This window comes from Prionailurus bengalensis, chromosome B1 (genome assembly GCF_016509475.1).
Source record: "Prionailurus bengalensis isolate Pbe53 chromosome B1, Fcat_Pben_1.1_paternal_pri, whole genome shotgun sequence".
NCBI lineage: Eukaryota > Metazoa > Chordata > Mammalia > Carnivora > Felidae > Prionailurus > Prionailurus bengalensis.
This window is the reverse complement of record NC_057344.1, coordinates 128,245,616-128,269,209: the sequence shown is the minus strand read 5'-3', so window position 1 is coordinate 128,269,209 and position 23,594 is coordinate 128,245,616. Positions and strand designations below refer to the sequence as shown.

At 35.7% G+C, this 23,594-nt stretch overlaps 1 protein-coding gene across 1 annotated transcript in view; it reads left to right on the top strand.

Annotated features, from left to right (window-relative positions):
• Nucleotides 1-23,594, top strand: part of GRID2 (glutamate ionotropic receptor delta type subunit 2) — a 1,450,102-nt gene that overhangs the window by 1,146,870 nt on the left and 279,638 nt on the right. The window contains exon 11 of the mRNA XM_043572183.1: nucleotides 9,563-9,875. Coding sequence (XP_043428118.1) covers nucleotides 9,563-9,875 — 313 coding nt within the window. The remainder of the gene's footprint in view (nucleotides 1-9,562; nucleotides 9,876-23,594) is intronic.

The following is a 23,594-nucleotide window of genomic DNA, read 5'->3' as shown; positions in this document are numbered from 1 at the left end:
TTATTTTGCAACTCTTTGATAGCATTTTTTAGCTCCTCCTGGCTGTTCCTTAGTCCCTTGATGTCTGTAGCAAGAGATTTTCTGCTGTCCTTTATACTGTTTTCAAGCCCAGTGATTAATTTTATGACTATTATTCTAAATTCATTTTCTGTTACATTGTTTAAATCCTTTTTGATCAGTTCGTTAGCTGTTGTTATTTCCTGGACGTTTTCTGAGGGGAATTCTTCCGTTTTGTCATTTTGGATAGTCCCTGGAGTGGTGCGGGACTGCGGCGCACTTCCCCTGTGTTGCCTTGAATAACTTGCGTTGGTGGGCTGGCCGCAGTCAGACCTTATGTCTGCCCCCAGCCCACTGCTGGGGCCACAGTCAGACTGGCGTGTGCCTTCTCTTCCCCTCTCCTAGGGGCAGGATTCGCTGTGGGGTGGCATGGTCGGTCTGGGCTACTTGCACACTGCCAGGCTTGTGGTGCTGGGGATCTGGCGTATTAGCTGGGGTGGGTAGGCAAGGTGCACGGGGGCAGGAGGGGCAGGCTTAGCTCGCTTCTCCTTAGGTGATCCCACTTCAGGAGGGGCCCTGTGGCAGCAGGAGGGAGTCAGACCCACTGCTGGAAGTGTGGATCCTCAGAAGCACAGCGTTGGGTGTTTGTGTGCTGCAAGCAAGTTCCCTGGCAGGAACCGGTTCCCTTTGGGATTTGGCTGGGGGATGGGCGACGGAGATGGCACTGGCAAGCACCTTTTTTCCCCGCCAAACTGAGCTCTGTCATCCCGGGGCTCAGCAACTCTCCCTCCCGTTGTCCTCCAGCCTTCCTGCTCTCCGAGCAGAGCTGTTAGCTTATAACCTTCCAGATGTCAGTTCCAGCTTGTTGTCGGAACATACTTCGTCCGACCCCTCCGCTTTTGCAAGCCAGAATCGGGGGCTCCGCTTGGCCGGCGGGCCGCTCCTCCGCCCCGGCTCCCTCCTGCCAGCCCGTGTAGCGCACCACCTCTCCGCCCTTCCTACCCTCCTCCGTGGGCCTCTCGTCTGGGCTTGGCTCCGGAGACTCCATTCTGCTAGTCTTCTGGCAGTTTTCTGGGTTATTTAGGCAGGTGTAGGTGGAATCTAAGTGATCAGCAGGACGCGGTGAGCCCAGCATCCTCCTACGCAGCCATCTTCTCCTCGAAACTTTAAAGTCTTTAGAACCAAAACACATATATTCCTCTATTAACAAACATAGAATAATTATATAATAAGGTCTCAATAAATAATTTTTAGCACTAAAATTTCAGAGTTAAAAGAGCTCTTATATTACCAGTTATAATCCATTTATTGTACAGATGAGTAATCTTCAAGTGATGAAAGCTTGGCTACTTACCCGAAGTCATGTCATGTATCTTTAGCTGAAGATGAAAGATAACATTCTTCTTTCTTTTCATCACCTTTCTTTTCTTCATCCTTTAGAATGTCTTTAACATCTGCTTTCTCACAAGCAAACTTAGAATTTTTACACTAAAACACTATTTGAACACCAAAGAATATAAAATAATATTTAAGCAGACTGTCAAGAAATTTTAAAAATCTATGATCAGTCCATTCTTTTGAAGAGCAAGAGAAGGAAATGTATAGTTTAAGAAGCTGGATATGCAGAGAGAGACCTAATACTTGTTAACTATGTGCCAAAACTCTTCAATAACTATTTTCCTTCCACTTTATGCAAAAAATCCTTAAGGTGGGAGATATAAGGGGTAAAGAATCTCAAGGAAATTAAAGCTCATTGTATGTACTTTTAATCAATTCAAATTTCTAGGTTCAAATGAATGATATCCTAGGGCGATTATTGCATTTTCTGAGGTGACTTATGAGTTACTATGGATAATATGTACAAAACATGAAAAAGGGGAATGTTATACAGTTGGAGACTGACATATTTAAAATTACAAAAAAAAATCCATTCTGCTTGACTAGTGACCTTGATTTTATTCTCTGAAAAAGTACAGGATGGATTATTGATCTGATGTGTTTTAGGTGATAAAATAAGTAAGCAGTTCATTTTTGGTTTTGATACCATGAACTATCATTGGAAAATGAAAATCTGGTTACACGTGCATTCTGAGTTTAATAATGCCTTTTACAAAGTACTTAAAAACTATATAGAGAAGCCTTGTTGGATTACACTATAATAAAGGATACTTGTGGGTGATTAAAACAACATTTTGGAGTGTTAACTAATGAGCTACCATCAGAGTTGGAAGAACTTTAGAGGCAAAATGCAATGACTGGGATTTGCCCATGTATTTTTTATCAATATCTTGCTAGCAATGTGGGTGAAGAATTAAAGCCTGCTTCTCAGACATCTAAATGAACCAAGGCTAGCAGAAAATGTTGATATAGTGATTGATAGGTAACAATTCAAAATGTTTCCAATAGATGTGAAAGACCAAAGAACCAAAGAATGAAACTGATGATAGACAAATATAAAATCCAACATTTGGTTCAAAATCAATTCCATAGGACTTAATGAGAAGTTCTAGATTGATAGTGTTTCATTTAGAAATATGTTTGACCATAAGTTTAGTTTAAGACAATGTTGTACTTCACCTAGTAAAAATGATCCAAGCTTTAACTTTATTTTCAAAAACTATATTATTCATATCAGTTGAGGAAACATTGATTATATTATGTTTGTAAGAAAATGATCAGTATTTTGAGGGATATGGAAACCATATTTTGAGAAGAGTAAAAGCAAATTGTTTTTAGTGTTAAAATAGTTATTTCCAATTGGAGAATAAAATAGTACTTTTCAAGTATTTGAAAGATTAGGTACATCTATTCAGATTTATAATGTGATGTATAGATGACAACGTTAAGACACTTAATAGAAGTATAGGGGAGCAGATATCAGTTCCTTATATAATGAAAGCTTTGTGTTAATTGGAATATGTCAAATATAAATTGTTCATCTTGAAAAGATGCAATTGGACTTATAATATTAAAAAAATAATGGACTTGGAACATATGACATGGCACTAGATATATACTAAGCATTAAAAAAATGTGTAACTATTACTAATATAATGTCCCTAGCATTATGGTCAGCGTAAATTAGATAATTATTTGTGAGACATGACCATTTATTTCAGATTAAATTTAGAACAAATGTTTTCCAAGCTCTCTAAGTTTATGCTTCTAAGATTCAATTATTGTATAGCTTATTAGCCATGCCCCCTTGTAATGTCCACCCATCTCCTTTTCTTTTTTTTTTTTTTCACCCATCTCCTTTTCATGACTTGAAATAATACAAATCTTTATCTTCTTTCAATAAAAACATTTAGACTGTGTAATTCAAATATTTTGAAAAAAATTCTTTATATTCCAATTTTAGAGTTAGTTCTTACTAAAATTTAAATAATCACTTATTCATTAAACATTTGACATATATTAATATTTTGTAATATATTAAACCTACTATAGTAGACTCTTGATTACCTTAGCTAATGACAAATAGCATAAATAGAAACATATTAATAAACCAAGAACCTTATTTTAATTATTGAGGCAATTATTCATTAAGATACAAATTTTTTATTACTGCTATAAAACTTCATGAATTTTTATATTACTATTTTGTTTGTAAAAATCTCTTTCTGTTGGGAATGCTGAAAAATAGAAGATATTTATAACAATTGAATAACAAGCATTCAGTGAATGTTCCATCTTTATTTATTTACATGTGAAGCAAGTTTTTATTGATCATGAATCTATGCCAAACAAAGGTGGTAGATACCAGGAATATGTCAATTTAAAACAAAAATAAAAACTAGTCTTGGAGCTTGCAGTCTAGTAGAAAAGTCCGACATTATTCAAAGGATCACACAAATATTTGTAAAATTACAACTGTCAGAACTGCTAGAGAAGTGAGGGATATAGACTTCTGGTAGTATAAATAACAAGAATTATTATTCTAATCATGGGGGTCATGGATAGCTTCCCCGAGGAAGTGATAATTGAGCTGATTTATGAATATGAATATGAGTTTACTTGAAGAATTTTCAGGAAGGACAATCCATTCAATGGAAATAACATGTACAAAGACCATGCATCAGGAAGTAGTGCTGGAAAGAAAAATAGTCCAGTATATATATATGTTGAGGTAGGTTGAGGATAATCTATCTAAAGATGTATAGGTTATGTTAAAGATTTTAATCCTTTTCCTCAGAACAATGCAAATGCATTGAAAACCTTTAAGCTGTGTAAGGGACAGATAGATTTGCTCAACAGAAAGATTACTTTTAATGCAATAGGGAAATTAAGAAAAAAGAAAAGGTAGATTTCAGATAGACTCTTAATAAGCCCATAAAAGCAATGGTGAGAACTGACAATAGTAGAGAAGCGAATGTATATTAGGATTGCCAGGAGGTAGAATCAATAGTTACAGATAAGACAGGAGGTGTAAGATTGGAAAAGATAATGAAACCACCAAGATTTAAGACTTGTGTGAAAAGATATTCATTGAGGAAGGAGACACTGAGAGAAGACTAGTTAGAGTTGAACAGCCTGAGTATGGTCTTGGCCATGTTAAATCTGAGGTATTTTTGAGACTTCTTTTTTTTTTTAATTTTTTTTCAACGTTTTTTATTTATTTTTGGGACAGAGAGAGACAGAGCATGAACGGGGGAGGGACAGAGAGAGAGGGAGACACAGAATCGGAAACAGGCTCCAGGCTCCGAGCCATCAGCCCAGAGCCTGACGCGGGGCTCGAACTCATGGACCGCGAGATCGTGACCTGGCTGAAGTCGGACGCCTAACCGACTGCGCCACCCAGGTGCCCCAATTGAGACTTCTAATAGAAGTATCAATTATGAAGTTACATAAATCACTCTGGACTCCAGACCTCAGATCTCTATCTAGAAATACAAATTTGTAAATCTGATGTATGAATGGGGACAATGGAAGTAATGTATATAAATGGGATTGCCTAGGCGAAAGATCAAATGGGAAAAGTCTATAAAGCCCAAGTCCAGAGGATTGCCAACATAAGCTTGAAAAAGGAAATGAAAAAGAAGCTTATTTCATGTCATGAAATCCAAGGAAAAGAGTGCTTATGATGGAGAAAGCAGTCATCATTGCCAAATGTTGTCAAGAAACCTTAACAGATGAGCACTAAATTGTAACCATTTGACTCAGCAATGCAAAACTTAAGAAGTGCTGTGTCCCTTGAATAATAGAGTGCTTAGCAATATGGGTACAAAAGAATCTTCCCAGACTTACTAGGAGATTGGGAAATAGAGACAAATCTTTAAAGAAAATTGTGAAAAAAGAGAGAGGAAGTAAAGGTAATAACTGGGATTCAGAAGTCATAGGAGAGGAGGACAGACTTTTCTCTTTTTTTGTTGTTTTTATTTTAATGCAAAGGAGTTACAGAATCTTTTCATAGGAAATTTAGTTGATAGGATGATGTTTAATACATAAGAGACAGGAGTTTAAATATCTGAAAGAGGGAATTGGTTGATAAGTTTACTAATGGTGGGTTGGTTTTTGGAAGGAAGACAGTTCTTTCATTGTAAATAGAGGTTAAATAGAATAGGCTGGGTGCAGGATATATGTTGAGTGGTAGAAGGTAGAAATAAGCCTGAATTTTAATCTGATATCTTTTATGTTCCTTATAAAATAGCAGTTAAGGTCATCTTTCAAGAGTTGGGAGGGGTGGTTACTGAGAAAATTAAAGATTTCATGACAGTAAAGATTTGAAATGTAGAAACTGGAAAAGTGAATTGACATATATGCATACATAGGTAAATAATTAGATAAATAAGTGATAAGGAAGGAAGGGAGGGAGAGAAGGTGAAAAAAAGAAGAGGAAAAGAAAAGGAAGGAAGACAGTGAAGGAGGCAGGGAGGGAGGATAGGAATGATCATTTGTTTCTGATCATTTTTGGTAGTTTGGAGATATTCAAGAAGTTAACTTTTTTGAATCAGTGGTTCTTGGCTTTTTTTTTTTCCTGCTCCAATAAAATTCTAATACAAGTAAGGACTATCACATACTCATATGAAGCACAATTATCTGCTCAATATTGTGATTCTGTAGAATAGGATGAAGTACTTTCTTAGAAAGGTGTATACATATCTCAGGGATGAGAAAATGTGTGTATATGTGTTTATATTGTGTCTGTATATAAATGTATTTGTGCAGTTTGAAAAGCTTATCACATGATTCTGATATGCCCTCCACAGGAATACTGGGAATTTCTCCTTGAAAACAGAGTAGCCAAGTGTTAAAATTGGACCAGAACCTAGGAAGTTAGTTCTCCGTAAAAATATTACAAGTAATTATTATATTTAATAAATCCATTAGCATATACAATATAATCAGTTTCCTTTTCCAAAAAGAAAACACACATTATTCCCTAAATATCTTTTCTCCATTATACAAATTCACTTCGTGATACTTACCTATTAGTAGAATTAGTATATGACTATTCCAATTCATGATCATTTAAATGTTAACATTGAATTATTAGAAAAATATTGATGAAAGTTTACACATAGTCAGTCAACTTGTTGTCAGTAAGTTCTTCCATAGGTGAAATATTCTGATTGTGATTGAGTCATAAAATGCATTAGCTCAGTAGTCCATCAATTACTGGATTACTGATCCATAGTACTGTAATGTCCTGAAAAACTAAAGGCAACTTATGAAAGCCTAATTGAATCTTGGAGAGATATTTATTACCATTAGGATTAAGATAATATGAGTCCACTCACAGTAGTCACACTAATATAGTTACATTCATTTCACAAATAGATAAACTGAAGTTTACAAAAGATAGAACTGGAGAAATAAGGATCCAGGTTAGCTTTTCAACCTTAAAAGACCAAATTCCTAATATTTAGCTATAGAAAATAAATATATGAGGGGCACTTGGGTGGCTCAGTCATTTAAGCATCCGACTCTTGATCTCAGCTCCAGTCTTGATCTCAGGGTATGAGTTCAGGCTCCACCTTGGCCTCCATGCTGAGTATGACACCTACTTAAAAATAAATAAATAAATAAATAAATAAATAAATAAATAAATAAATAAATAAAAAAAACATGAGCCTGAAAGCAATAATAATTATTTCTCTGAAAGTTTATTTTCACATATGTTATTAAGTATAATACCTCTCTGTTAATAATTATAAGCTCATGGTGTGTATACTAATATGGCCTTGTTGCAATATAAATACTACAATAAAAAACCCACAAAATTTGAGACTCTGTTAAGATAAAACTTGTCCTAAAACCAGTTATCTTAACCACCTACCATATGCATCATTTGGAAAATGAAGGATTTTTGCAATGAGGTAAGTGGTTATGAGCTCTGATTTGGAGTAAGAAAAACCTAGCTTTAGTATTGACTTCTATACTTATAAACAATGAGAACTAAACAAGGTACACAATTCTTGTAGTTTCTCTATGAAATCAAGGGGAAAACACACAATTCATGAATTACATTCATATTGTAAGGATTAAATAAGAAAATGTATTTAAATATTTAGTACTGGACTTAGCAACAAATATATATGGACTGATATGTATGTATAAACATATGCATATATGTGCATATATATGTACACACACAAACGCACATGATTCTTAAATATATGTAGAATATTGTTGAAGCCATTATTACTTCAGACACTAGATTTATTTGAGCCAGTTTAGCATTTCGTTTGGTATGTTACTTCACATGTTTTTTTGTTTCTTTTTTGTTTTGTTTGTTTTCTTTTGTTCTGTTTTGTTTGGTGTCCAAAAGCAATAAAACCTGTTGCTGTCTTCCTTCATAAAACAATAAGTAAGGAAGAAAAATAATAGCAAAAATGTTCAACACACAATTTACTATTATTTTTATTTGTGGAAGGAGCTTCCCACAGCTTTAATCACAGCCATGGATCAATATTTCAAACAAAATACATCTTCTGGTTATTTAAATATGTGTTCTCATATTATAGAATTTAAATATGTCATTTGTTCTGTGCTCTCCCTACAATTCTACTCTGTGCTTCGAATAAGTAAAATAGCATATACTGCCATTTTTAATGCTATCACTGAGAATCTAGGGAGATACACATTGAAAAGAAGAGTTGCAAGGGAAATACAAATTAAACCCACACTCAGGTATCACCTCACGCCAGTCAGAGTGGCCAAAATGAACAAATCAGGAGACTATAGATGCTGGAGAGGATGTGGAGAAACGGGAACCCTCTTGCACTGTTGGTGGGAATGCAAATTGGTGCAGCCGCTCTGGAAAGCAGTGTGGAGGTTCCTCAGAAAATTAAAAATAGACCTACCCAAGACCCAGCAATAGCACTGCTAGGAATTTATCCAAGGGATACAGGAGTACTGATGCATAGGGCCACTTGTACCCCAATGTTCATAGCAGCACTCTCAACAATAGCCAAATTATGGAAAGAGCCTAAATGTCCATCAACTGATGAATGGATAAAGAAATTGTGGTTTATATACACAATGGAGTACTACGTGGCAATGAGAAAAAATGAAATATGGCCTTTTGTAGCAACGTGGATGGAACTGGAGAGTGTGATGCTAAGTGAAATAAGCCATACAGAGAAAGACAGATACCATATGTTTTCACTCTTATGTGGATCCTGAGAAACTTAACAGGAACCCATGGGGGAGGGGAAGGAAAAAAAAAAAAAGAGGTTAGAGTGGGAGACAGCCAAAGCATAAGAGACTCAAAAACTGAGAACAAACTGAGGGTTGATGGGGGGTGGGAGGGAGGAGAGGGTGGGTGATGGGTATTGAGGAGGGCACCTTTTGGGATGAGCACTGGGTGTTGTATGGAAACCAATTTGACAATAAATTTCATATATAAAAAAAATAATAAATAAATAAAGGTTAAAACAATTTAAAAAAAAAAGAAAAGAAGAGTTGCTACTCTGAGAAGAATTATGTCTCCTTAATTTTTCATTTTTTGTTAAGACACTTCTGAGATTTGTGCAATAAAATCATAGTAGAGACTTTTGGCAAATGACACCATAACAGTGCTATATGAAAGTTCTGACTGTAATGCATTTCGAAATCAATAATATAAATTTTGATGCAGAGAAATCTAAACCAAGAGTAAATGCTATGTTGAGGGTTATTTTTAAATAAGCTATCTAATAATTTACATCTTAAGAACATAATAAAAATATCTTGGGAACATTTTCTCAGAAAGAATTCCTTAGAATATGTTTTGCCTTTGTTACTGTGTTAATGACGGCTTTGATAAAAAGGACTCAAGAAAAAAAGACAATTTCCTTCAGGTGTTATCTGTTTGAAATATTCTTCATTGATTTCACATGCACTGATAATATGAACAAGGTCATTTATCTGACTCTGGTGGGGCAAGATTTGCAGTAAGAAATGCAAAATTCATACAGAGTTCTCCTCTAAGAAATACCTGCAGTGTTTTTCCGTTTATATAAAAAGACTAAAGATGTTGCCTGAGGCATCTATTTTCATTTCCTTCAGGCAAGTTGAAGCACCACAAATCAAATTGTTTTCCACATTGTTAATTTATTATTTTCTCTTTTCAATTTTTCAGAGAGCTGACATAGGGATTTCTGCTTTAACCATCACCCCAGATCGTGAGAATGTGGTGGACTTTACAACACGCTACATGGACTACTCAGTGGGAGTACTACTTCGAAGGGCTGAAAAGACAGTGGATATGTTTGCCTGTCTCGCACCATTTGATCTCTCTCTATGGGCTTGCATTGCTGGCACTGTTCTTCTGGTGGGTCTTCTGGTCTACCTCCTAAATTGGCTTAATCCCCCACGATTACAAATGGGATCAATGACATCTACTACTCTCTACAACTCCATGTGGTTTGTCTACGGATCCTTTGTACAGCAAGGTAAGGAGAATAAAAAAAGCATTTTGGTATGAGAAAAGGATATGTTTCAAATGCCATGAATCAGTTAAGAGTGTTCAGTATCTGACATCAATAAGTGTTCTAAAGGGTCTTCACAGCAATGCTCAGAAAAGAACATTTCCAGATCTTTCCTAGAGGATCTCAAACACAGCAGGAGTCCTGCAAAAATGGTTCATTATCTTTTGATGTAGGTTCAATTTCATCAACAAAGCCAGAAATGAATGTCAGAGATAAGGTTCACAAGAAACTCAAGATCAGATTTCCCTTCCTTCCCGCCTAATTTTTTTTTTCCTTTCTCTGACATTCTGAGAAATTGCCTTATGAGGATGAAACAACTTACTACCAGACCAGATACTGTTTAATTATTTACATATGTAAGACATGTTAGGACTTGTTCTTTGTTCAGAGACATTGTTTAATGTATTAAAAATATTCATTGACAATGAAAAACTTTGATTAATTTAAGACTCTGATAAGAAATTTTGATTTATTTTTCATCTTAATATATAATCTTTACCAGTGATTTAACTTACAATTTCATTGTAACAATGAAATGTAAAGAATGTCTTTGTTTTGTTATTCAATATTTAATTTTCCCTACTCTTTAAAATTGTCAAGTTAATTCTTTGGCTCTTACCATTTTAGAGTACAATAATAATTATTGAACTCCTTATTTGAGACTACAGCCATTGTACAGAATGAAATAATAATATACTTAGGGGATTGATAGTTTCTTACAAACCTGTCACATGTCACATGTATTGAAGAGGAGAAATATGTGTCACAATGGAGATACATGACACTTTAGCCTTAATATTTACAACTGTCAATAGCATCATATTTTTTATTCACACTTGCTATTAGATCTTCCATTAAATTTGAGTATTTGTTCTCAACTTCATACTCCTGATTGAGACCACTGGCCCAGAGAGGGCCGTGGACAGAGCCCTAAGGAAAGGAATGGGTAGATGGGCTTTCCGTGGTAACTGATAAGGAATGATGAGAAAGATCCAAGTACCGTGTATAGTATGCAGTGATATACATACAAAATAAAGGAGTATTTAAATATGTAGGGTTTGGTTGACTATGTTAAACATTTCAAAAAATCAAGTAAAATTAAGACTTGAAAGATATTTGCTGGATTTAGCAATAAACTTTGCTATAGGTAGTATTCCAGTGACTATAGCTACATAACAAGTTCCTCTACCAATTCTGTGGGTCAGAAGTTTAGACAAGACATTGGAAGGGTTGCCGGAGTCCAGCTCCAGCAGGTCCAGGGGTTCCCGAAGGATGAATGGCGTCGGCAAAAAAGTGAAAGTAAAACAAAACAAAAATAAAAATAAAAACCTAAAATAAAAAGCTAAAATAAGAAACTAAAATAAAAAACTAAAATAAAAATGGACACAAACAACAGCAGTGTGTTGAACTGGCCGATTTATTGCAGTAAACATGGCATTATATTTGCTAGTGATTTCCTTGTAACATACGTCATCTATGTTTTTCTAACATTACCCAATTCTAAAATTGTTCCTTTGTATAATCCCTCAGTAAGGAATAACATGATTGTTTTGTCATAACGTTCCCTCCTGCCCTTTGCTTATTGATTAATTTCTTTTATTGTTTTTATTATGTATCTATGTTTATCTATAATTTATAAAGTATTTGCTTTGCTGTTTTCACGAAAGGCCATTTATCTCTCAACATCTCAAGTGGAACAGTTACAGGGACATGACCTCTTAGTTGTTTCCCTGAACCATTTGTGGTTTTAAAGAACAAAAGGGTTCGCCTGGGTCCGAGGTGCCAAGAAGTGGGCCAAGAGGGCCTTAGAAACCCACGCCTTATACATTCTCAGAGAGACAATGCACCTAGGAACCAATGAACCATTCTGTAGCTTTAACTGACTAGGTTCAACCATCATCTGGAATGCCTCCTGGGGGCCAGGTGGGCCTAGGGGTCAGAGTGACCTGTGTCCATAGATACACTCCTTAGTTACCAGAGTGGGGCTTTCGGATCCATATGTCTCTCCTTCGTTGGCCGCCTTTGCTGGCAAATGCATGAGGCTATCCTTCCTGTAAGTAGAGGAGTCTCCATGGGGATGGCAAGGGCCAAATGTAAGGCCGCACAATTTCTTGCGGAACCTTATTTTCTTCCCTAATGGTTCTTTTCCCAGGGGGCCTGCCGAGGGCAATTCCCCAACAGACCATACCCCAGGTAGTTTTAAGACCAAACTACCTAAAAGCGGGAGGACAAGAAGCTTCACTGTCGGTGGGCCGCCTTGCAGTCACCAATCCATCCACAGCCCGGGCTTTGCCACACAGGCTGGGTAGCTCGACTTCCAGCAAAGGATGGCTTGTCTTTACTCAGTGATGTCTGAGGACTCGACTAGACGACTTAAAGTCTGAAGATGAACTCATCTGTAGGCTTGTGCATTTCACTTACATGTCTGGTGGCTGATGCTGACTGAGGGCTTGTAGCTTCAGTTTTCTTCTGTGGTCTCTCTTCATGGGATAGTTTGGCCTTTCTCACAGCACGATAGTTAATTTCTCCATAGAGAGCATTCCAAAAAGAGAAAAAAGAGTCAATAAAACAGACGAATATTACAATGCAGATTGGGGATCACAAACTTGTATGACAGTTTGAGTTCCTCTTGCAGGCAACGTACTGGTTGTGCCCATCGTATGGCTTTGTTACAAGATTTAAAATGGCTAAAAATTATGAAATTCTTAGATACAATAACTTCTATAAGGATCACATAATTATTTACCAAATAAATAAAAAACAAAAACTGATTAGATTCAGCTGTGGATAGTGAGGCACATGGAAAATGTATAACAAGGCAAATGATTTTAGATTATTGGAAAGATAATGATTAAAATGGTAGTTCTTATGGTACATGGAGCAATAAAAAAATTAGAAATACCAATAATGAGAATGCAATAAGAGTAGCCTGGAGAGTAATAGAGTAGTAGTAAGAGAGAATAGGGTTCTTGATGAGGCCAAAGACAAAAGTGGAAACATCAGTGTGAGAGAGTTTGAAGTTTTTTTTTTTTCAACGTTTTTTTATTTTTGGGACAGAGAGAGACAGAGCATGAACGGGGGAGGGGCAGAGAGAGAGGGAGACACAGAATTGGAAACAGGCTCCAGGCTCCGAGCCATCAGCCCAGAGCCTGGCGGGGCTTGAACTCACGGACCGCGAGATCGTGACCTGGCTGAAGTCGGACGCTTAACCGACTGCGCCACCCAGGCGCCCCTGAAGTTTTTATTTATGGATTCCTGAGGTTAAGAGTTGTTGAAAGACTTTAAAGCTGATCAAGGAACTGAGAGCCTAGAGCATTGGATGAGCCATCTGCAATTATGGTCTGCTTGGAGGAAAATGAGCCACGTGCCAAAGTTGTCCATAAATGAGGAGAGATAGGAGACATTGACCGAGATGAGCACTGACTAAAAATAGAAGTTGGTATAGTTAGATGTAATTAACCTCTGTTTTCACCTCACTTCTTCCCAGTCCATCCAATTTTCTATATATGGTTTTAATAACCATCAATATCCAATTGACCACCACATCTGCATCATCCATTCTTTTAGTTTTGTATATCCAGTTGCTCTGGATATAGCAGAAGTACCGTGAATTCCAACATGCCAAGAAATTGAATTTATTTTATACTTTAAAGCTTTGTAGCCTCTCATATTCTCTATTCAAGCTGATGCATTACTAACTACTCAGATAATCAGGTTAGAAACTTTGAAAATAGTTTTGATTTCTTCTTCCTTCTATCCCTTATATCCAACCATAATCAAGTCCTGTGAATTTTACCTTCTAAATATTTCTAGAAGTGGAAATCTTGTCTCACCTACGCAGAGAAGTCTACACTGCTCTCAAGATTAGGCCTAACTCATTTCTCAGGATCTTTATATTTCAGTTTTGTCCCCTGCAAATATATGCCCCACATACTTTATAGCTAGGTTTTTGCTATCAGGGAGAGCTAACCACATAATTTCCATTCTTTAAATATTTCCTTTGGCTCCCCACTGCCCACAGTTTAAAAGCTATTTAGAACATGAACAATATTCCACCAGTAGGCTCCTGTCCAGTGCTCAATTCTCATCTCTTACCACTCATGCATCACATTTAATTCTCTAGTTACTCCAAACAGCTTTTGTCCCTTGAACACAAGATTGTGTCATGACTCTCTGCCATTGCTTCTGCTCTTTTCAGTTCCTGAAATGCCTTATTACTAAGCTGCTTAATCTCTATTCCCACTCGCTGCTTTCATATGGCAAGTTGTTATGCATCCTCTAATTCTTGCTTTGCTTTCACTTCTTTTAGGAAATGTTTAGTGGGATTAAGGACCATCTTCTATGCTTCTGAAGATATATTTATCATAGCACTTATAAACTATGGTGTAATTGCCTTTCCCCTCCCCCCATTTGTCTCCATCTGAGTCCTTTGAGCACAAAACAGTGTCTTATTTATCTTTATCATCCCTTTACCTATAGTTCAGGGTCTTATATATATTAAGTGTTTGATAAATGCAAACTGATCAACTAAATGAATAACTACATGCTAAATTGTTAACAAAACCAAGAATGGAGTTAACTGCAATATTGTGCTTATTAGATTATAATCTGTTCCCCAATGGTCTAAACTCCCTAAACCTAACAGGAAGTTACTCAGAATGTCTCTACTGATGTATTTTATTAGGTAGATAAGACACAGAACTTTTGAATAAGGTCTCCAATTCATTGAACTTTACTTTTGAGGATGTTGATATGCTTTCTGAACTCTGCCTCTAGGTAGCCAAATTCTTGTAATTTTTGGAGCACATTAAAGAGAAAAAGATAAGTAAAATTACCCATATGGCTACCAGGCTTTTCTAGTTCTGTAAGCATGATACAGATATCAAAAGTTACAAATAGGTTAAGCACTTTTCCATCCTAACTGGGCCTTTAAATGAATTGTACAGCCGATAGGTTGATTGTGCATTTATACAAATTCTTAGTGATGGATAATGCTGAATTGCATATGATTAACTACTCATCTTTGAAATGCTGCTATTCTTCCACTTCCTAACAATGAAAGGTGAATTCATTAAAAGATACAGAGAGCATCTTTACATTTTGATTAAAAATAAATCAAGAAAATGCTCCTAAAGCCTATGAAAAAGGAATCAGTCAATGACAGTGTCCATGCACAGGCAATGTAGTTAAAATTAGGTATAATTTTCAATAAAAACATAGTCTTTTTAAGAAGTACAGCTGTTATTCAGAATTACAGTCTTTATTGAATCAGTAGACAAGATTGAATAGGGCTAAAAAGCATTTTTATGTATTATCACATAAATTTCTGAAAAAAGAATTTAGGGACCACTAAAAGAAAATGTTAAATATATGTGAGTTGTTTACTAATTCTGACTTTTTAAAAAAATATGTAACTTCAAAGCATTCTGGAAAAACAGCTCAGGGAATCCAACTGTGCAAAAGCAGTATGGCCCATTATAGAGATAAACTTGGTACATCTGTTTGGCTGGAACATTAGAGCTTGTGAATTAGATAGTGAAATGCATGAATGAGAGACCAATTTTATGCAAGTTTTGTTGTCATTTTATATCTTCTTTTATTTCCGTGTCTATGTGCATCTCTCTGCAATCAAATACTTAAACAACTAGGGCTTGATTTTTGAAGATCCTTATGTTTAGTTTATGGGCAGTGACTCTCAATTTCATCTGGGCTGGAGCAAAGGGTGCTCTGTGACTTTTTCACACACGTGGTTGTATGTAGTTATGTTTCCTGTTTATTTGCAATGGGAAATTTCAGAGTTTGCCTCACATGGTTTTGTCTGATCTATGAAGTATGAATACGTATAGTCCTGCAAAATATTTGAAGCTATTCCATATGTTTATTTACCAACAAGCATATATTAAGTACCAACTATATGCCAGGGACAAAAGGAAAACAAGGAATGAACTACATTAACCGGTTTAATAACTATTTCTTGGGTATGCTGTGTATTGTGCCCAACCTAGATGCTTTGAGATCTAGGTCATAAATAAGAAAGACACAGTTCTTTCAGGAATGCTAGGAACCAGCAAAATCGGCCACAGCCAAATGGGACCAAAAAAAACAAAACAAAAAAAACAAAAAAAAACAAAAACAGAAAACACTTCTGATGAGAAGAGCAGACAGAATTATTGGAAAGAATAAAGAAGGAAAATTCCTTTGATAGCTTTCTTAAAGATCAAATAGCTCCACAGATGCCAGTGATGAATAGAAAGGGGGCCTTTAGGAATAGTAGAAGATAGCTTGATGGCTCCTGCACAAGAGTTAACAGGAGAGGAAAACCACGGTCTTTGAGATCCCAGAACAATATTTTGAAGAAAATAGTTCTTTCCACTGCCAGATGGATTGTAGTGTTACAGAGAATCACAACTTTCTCATTTCCATTAAGAGTCAGACATTCTTCTCTATCAAATTAAGCAACTAAAGAGCTTGCTGATGAGAGAGCATCTCTTTAAAACTTTGCATAGAAGAATAACTCAAAAAAGACATCCATTTTAATAGTGTAGATGTCAAATATATGAAATTTATCAATGTCCTAGTCACAAAACCCCAAAGGATTCAAACCTTATAATGTGGTAGCTAAAGCTACTCCTTTGTAATGTTATCTGATATTTCACATTCAATTTGAATATAACAAAAATGATATTGGCTAGCTCTGTTGTTTACTGATCCTAATGAACACAGGGAAAATGAGAGTAATTCCCAGTGACAGGCTAACTGGGCTATAGAGACAAATTTCTTCTGTGTTCTGTTCTTACAGATATTAACTCAAAAAAGCTCTCTGTAATTTTTATTTAGGTTCAAACAACATCTCTGTTGTTGCTAACTATGACTGACAGTCCTTAACGAAGGGAGCGCCAAGCATTCTGAGAGCTGTCACATCCACTTGAGAATTTCCCCATGCTGATTTAAAACATGACAAGGTGCTCATTTTCTTTCTTTTTATCACCAGAATTCACCACTAAAGAAAAAAAAAAGTTGAACTTTCACATTCTCAGATACTGTTCTAAGTCTATCTTTATGGGTGTGAGGAATTAGTAATTTGTATCACTAGACAACAATGTGATGATGCTAAGATGGGAATCCATTGGTTTACATGTCCAATGAACAGTAATGGACTCCTAAGCAATTATTCCATGAATTATGTGCATGTAATATGCCCCCAAATTTCATTTCTTAATATCAGCTCTTCATGATTTGAGCCAGAAAATCCCTTCTCATGCTAAACTTGGCTTTTGAAGAGTTGAAAGTAACCAAAGAATGAGGCACAAATCATATCTCTACTTATAAAATGCTTATAAAACAAGAACTGGTGTAAACAACATTTTCTTGACTACTTTGAACTATTTAAGAATGCAAACTATAATTCTGCTTCAGATTCTGTGTCTCCCTCTCTCTGTCCCTCCCTCGATTCACACTGTCTCTCTCTCTCTGTCTCTCTCTCTCAAAAAAAAGTAAACATTGGGGCGCCTGGGTGGCTCAGTCGGTTAGGCCGCCGACTTCGGCTCAGGTCATGATCTGGCGGTCCGTGAGTTCGAGCCCCGCATCGGGCTCTGTGCTGACAGCTCAGAGCCTGGAGCCTGTTTCAGATTCTGTGTCTTCCTCTCTCTGAGCCTCCCCCGTTCATGCTCTGTCTCTCTCTGTCTCAAAAATAAATAAACGTTAAAAAAAAATTTTTTTAAAAGTAAACATTAAAAAAAAATTTAAAAAAAGGGGGGGTGCCTGGGTGGCTCAGTCAGTTAGGCATCCGACTTCGGCTCAGGTCATGATCTCACAGTTCCTGGGTTCTAGCCCCATGTCAGACTCTGTGCTGACAGCTCAGAGCCTGGAGCCTGCTTCAGATTCTGTGTCTCCCTCTCTCTGTCCCTCCCCCACTCACACTCTGTCTCTGTCTCTGTCTCTGTCTCTCTCTCTCTCTCTCTCACTCTCTCTCTCAAAAAAAAAATGAACATTTAAAAAAATTTAAAAAAGAATGCAAACAGTAATTAAAAGCATTGTTTTAGTATTTAACAAAACAAAGGAGTCATTTCCTGAGAGACCTTAAAAACAAAAAACAAACAAACAAAAAACCTGAAGAGTGATTTTAAGATATTCTGAGTTGGTTTTCTCCAAAGTGCTGTAAGAAAAAACATATTTTTAAAAACCTGTATTTTTTTAATTTTTATTTATTTTTGAGAGAGAGAGCATGAGTTGGGGAGGGGCAGAGAGAGAGGAGGAGACACAGAATCTGAAACAGGCTCCAGGCTCTGAGCTGTCAGCACAGAGCCCAACACAGGGCTGGAACTCACAGACTGCGAGATCATGACCTGAGCCCAAGTTACATGCTCAACCATTAAGCCACCCTAGTGCCCCCAAAATGTAAATTTTTTTTAAGTTTATTTATATTGAGAGAGAGAGAGGGCAGGAGGGGCAGAGAGAGGGAGAGAGAGAATCCCAAGCAAGCTCCACACTGTCAGTGCAGAGCCCCATGCAGGTTCAAACTCAGGAACCATGAAATCATGACCTGACTGGAAACCAACAGTAGGATGCTTAACCGACTGAGCCACCCAGGTGCCCTAAAACTCTAAATTTAAGTGATGAAAAAGGAGGTGTTACAAGTCCTTTAAAATAGCATTGACATCATTGTAGCTCTCAGTATTTACAGTATCATATTATAATACCCTTCAGCTTAAGTCATAACAATAGGGTCAGGGGCACTGTGTGGCTCAGTGGGTTAGGTGTCCAACTCTTGATTTCAGCTCAGGTCATGATCTCACAGTTCTGAGTTCAAGCCCTGTATCAGGATCCACGCTGACAGCAAGGAGCCTGCTTAGGGTTTTCTCTCCCTCTATCTGCCCCTCCCCTGCTTATTCTCTCTCTCTCTCTCAAAATAAGTAAAACTTCAAAACATTTTTTAATTTAAAAAAAAGAATAGGGTCCGACATCACCAAATATAAATGTATCCTAAAGGTGATTTAGGATTTATCAAACTTAAAATATTGGGATCAAAAGACTATGGGTGGTAATAGAGACCATCAGTTTAGAATACAAATTTGGAAATTCAATTTTTGTTTGACCTGAATCATATTTCCCATTCACCTATGGATATGTATTTAGAAGTTTAATAATGATGGTTATAAAAACATGGGAAATTGATCCCAGCTTTAAAAAACAGTATCAGCATATTTTGAAAATTAAGACTCTTAGAATTCAATCTAGCTCTAATATGCATACGTATAAGGCAGCTATCATCTCTGGTTTACATACTGATGAGTAAAAAAGTCCTCTGGTACTCTTGTTAAATACTCTCGAATGTGGCATAGCCTTTGCTTTAATTGTTCACAATTTTAAGGCAGAGAAATTGCAATGTGTAATATAAAGTATAAATTCACGTTACCTATGTCATCATATATAATAGCATCTCTTATTTGTAAGCTACATTTCTTGATGACAATTGTTCTTTTTTTATATTGAGATTTAACAAAGACCAATGCATGATCCATATTTCCACACTACGGACCCGTAAAATTGCTCTTGGATTTGTGGCTGTGCCCAAAATTTATAGAGTCTCTTTATATTCACAACTCTGTCTCTTGGACTCTAAATTAGCAATCCATTTGGAACAGCCACACAGTTTGTCCTCTCTGCTTCAGTTCTTTTCTAGCTGTTAATATTTATGTCCATTGTTAAAGCTCTATGTTAGCATGTACTGAAAGTATTTCTTCTGCCTTTACTATTTTAAATTCTTTATTCTCTAGGAAATATCCGTTTATATATTAAATAAGAATTATTTGTCTAATCAGAAGGATGAGTAGGACAGCATGGTGTGTGTCTTCACGAAGCTTTCAGTGTACAAAAGAAACAGACTAATAAACATAGCTCCGTCGTAGAATCATAATTATCATGTTGAGGAAAGCACAAGTCATCATGGGCTTGGGGTTGACAGATATGCTGCTGTTTGGCACACTGCAATTTAGTCAAATACATACCAAGTCATGACCTATCAAAATGAGGAACACAGACTACGAACCAATTTTTTGCATAGTGACAATGGAAGAAATGAATTGTCCAATTAACTGGCTTTATCTTTGCTTTCTGATCTATAGAATAAAATGCTAGATTATTTAATTTTTTTTCTTTTAGCTGTAAAATTGTATGATTCCATAATATCAATATCTAATTAGAGAAATATTTTCTTATCTTTCTGTTTCCATGAGATACAGTTCAGTTTTAAATCCTGTATCTACCACTTACTAGCTATATGACATTGGACAAGTTGCTTAACCTCTAGGTGCCTCGGTTCCCTGAATAATAATTGCCTACTTCATCAGGTATTTGAAAACTTAATAGTTCATGGATATAAAACACTTAAAACTTTGTCAATGACATAAAATAGGCACTCACCGTTATAATTACCTCACCATTTTTTCAGGCCACAGCAAGAGATAGAATCAACCACAGTGTTTAATGCTTTATACACTCACAGTTACCTCAGAAAATAAGGATTCTTTTAAAGAAGCATATTATAATTAGGCATATAGAAATATATTAGGAAAACTAATCTAGCTAATAAAAGTGCTTATAGTAAAAACCATATACTAACAAGTTTATAGTAACTTTGTCATTTGACCAGATATGAAAAATTAAAACATTCTTTTCCTGTGTAAGTACATCATTATCACATGTATTTGTGGTAAATGGTAGCATAACAGGCCCAAAAACATAACAAACTAGTGCACCCAAATTGAATGGAATTACAAATTTTGATTCAGGATGCTTCCAGTTTGCATATTACCTCTTTTAAGAAGATTGTTTAATTGAGGGGAGCTAATCTAATAAGAACTATGTAAATATGTGTTTTGTATTTGGAATTATGTCCTGAAATCTGTAACTAAATTAGCACAAAATGGAGTATGAGCATCATATAGAAGGCTAATTTTCCAAAACTAATCAATGTTCACAAAGTGCCATTGATGGCAGTTTAGAACCATTTGGACCCATTCCAGAATTGAAATGATAATGATGATCATGATCATGATCATGATCATACTTCAATTTTTGTTTATTACACTCAAAATACCAGTATTGAAACCAATAATATTTAACAATTTTTATTGAGGTGTAATTGACATACATTATATTAGTTTCAAGTATACAACATAATTTTTTGATAATTTGTATATATTGTGAAATGATCACCACAATAAGTCTAGTTAATATGTGTGCATAGTTACCCAATTTTGATGAGATTAACTGCAATCACCATGTTGTAGTGACCTCCCCATGACTTGCTTATTTTATAACCAGAAGTTTGTACCTTTTGCCCTCTTTCAACCATTTGGGCCACACTATCTCTGACAACCACCAATCTGTCCTTTGTATCTGAATGCTCAGGTTTTTTTTCATTTGTTTTGTTTTAAAAAAATTTTTTAAATGTTTTTATTTATATTTGAGAGAGAGATACAGAGAGACAGAACTTGAGCGGGGGAGGGGCAGAGAGACAGAGACAGAATCTGAAGTACACTCTGGGCTCCAAGCTGTCAGCACAGAGCCCCATGTGGGGCCTGAACCTGTGAGCAGTGGAATCATGACCTCAGCCGAAGTCAGATGCTTAACCAACTGGCTACCCAGGCACCTATCATTTGTTTTGTTTTTTAGATTCCACGTGTAGGTGAGACCATATGGTATTTGCCCTTCTCTGTTTGACTCATTTCACTTAGAATAATGTCCTCAGGGTCTATCCATGTTGTTGCAAATGGCAAGATTTCATTCTTCTCCATGGTGAATAATATTCCCGTGTATACAATGGAAAGAATGGAAAAATATATATATTAAAACTTAAAATAAATACATATATTAATATATATGTATTTCTTCACCCATTCATCTGCCTTAATGGACACTAAGGTTGTTTTTGTATCTTAGCTATTGTAAATAATGCTGCAGTGAACATGGGGGTACATACATGTCTTCAAGTTAGTGTTTTCATTTTCTTTGGATAAATACCCAGAAGTGGAATTTCTGGATCACATGGTAGTTTTGTTTTGAATTTTTTGAGGAAAGTCCATACTGTTTTCCAGAGTGGCTGCACCAATTTACATTCCTCCCAACAGAGCTCAAGTGTTCCCTTTTCTCCACATCCTTGCCAATCCTTTCATCATCAACAAATCTTTTCATCGTTTTGATAATAGCCATTCTAACAGGTGTGAGGTGATATCTCATTGTGTTTTTTAATTTTCATCCTCCTGATGATTAGTGATATTGAGCATCTTTGCATGTGTCTTTTTGGAAAAATGTCTATTCAGATCCTTTGCCCATTTTTTTAATCGCATTGTTTTTTCTTCTATTGAGTTGTATGAGTTTTTTATATATATTTTGGTATTAGTCCCTTATCAGATATATGATTTGCAGCTATTTTCTCCCAGTCAGTACATTCATTACCTTTTCATTTTGTTGATGCTTTCCTTTGCTGTGCAGAAGCCTTTTAATTTGATATAGTCTCACTTGTTTATTTTTGCTTTTGTTGCCTTTGTTTTGGTGTCAAATCCAAAAAATCATTGCCAAGAGCAATGTCAAGAAGTTTGCCACCTATGTTTTCTTCCAGGAGTTTTGTGGATTTGGGTCTCACATTCAAGTCTTTAATCCATTTTGATTTAATTTTTGTATATGGTGTAAGGTAATGGTCCAGTTTCATTCTTTTGCTATGTCAGTAACGATTTAATTGTTTAAGGTATTGATAAAACTAAAAGCAACTTTGTCTATTATACATAAATATAACCTATCTTAAATACTATGCTAAAATTTTGAATTCACTGATAGAATTCCTTTAAACTTAAGAGAATTGCTGAACTCTGGTTTCATTGTTAAATATAAGTAATGCTTATATTATAGATACTTTTGAAGTACAATATGATGTATAGGAAAGTTATCAATAATATATGTAAGTATATGTTCCAATTTGTTTGTATTATTGCAGCATTGGTATACATAACACCAGATATAAGGTTAATTTTAAGATGAAAACAATTTCCAAGTAACTAGTGAAATTTGTGACTTTAATCTGAGAAAACCAAAGCACATAGTATTGTGAGTTAAATTTGTGAGTTAAAGCAAAGAATCTGCCATTCCAGTATTCACAAGGTTGATTCTAAATTAAAACTGTCTATAATATCACTTGATCAATATGAGCAATCTAAAAATAAATCATAGTATTGAAATTACTGAGAAGGAATAAAAGGTTTTTGGATGTCTTCCAAAATATTATTTTAATACAGTCTTTGCTGAGAAAAGTTACTAAGTTCCTAAAGCAATAATCATTCATTGCCTGAAATAGAATTTTTTGAAAAGTATGTATTTTAAGTGGAGGTGATCCTAATTTTTTTGGCTTTCAAATTTTGCAATAGTATGATTCACATAATTATCAGCAAAGTTGTGAAGAATTGTTGATGGTATTCGATTCTACCTCAGATCCTTCTAACATCATGATGGTCTCTTCTTTCTGAATGTAAAGTAATTTTGCTATGTCAGCAGGACTGTCTGCAAGCACCATATTTCTATACTATTGTTATACTATTCAAAGAGTAAGGCCACTTAGTCTTTAGTCCTCTGCCTTACATCACCACCCAAGGAGAACTATAATCCTCTAGAAATGCATTGCCTGGAGTG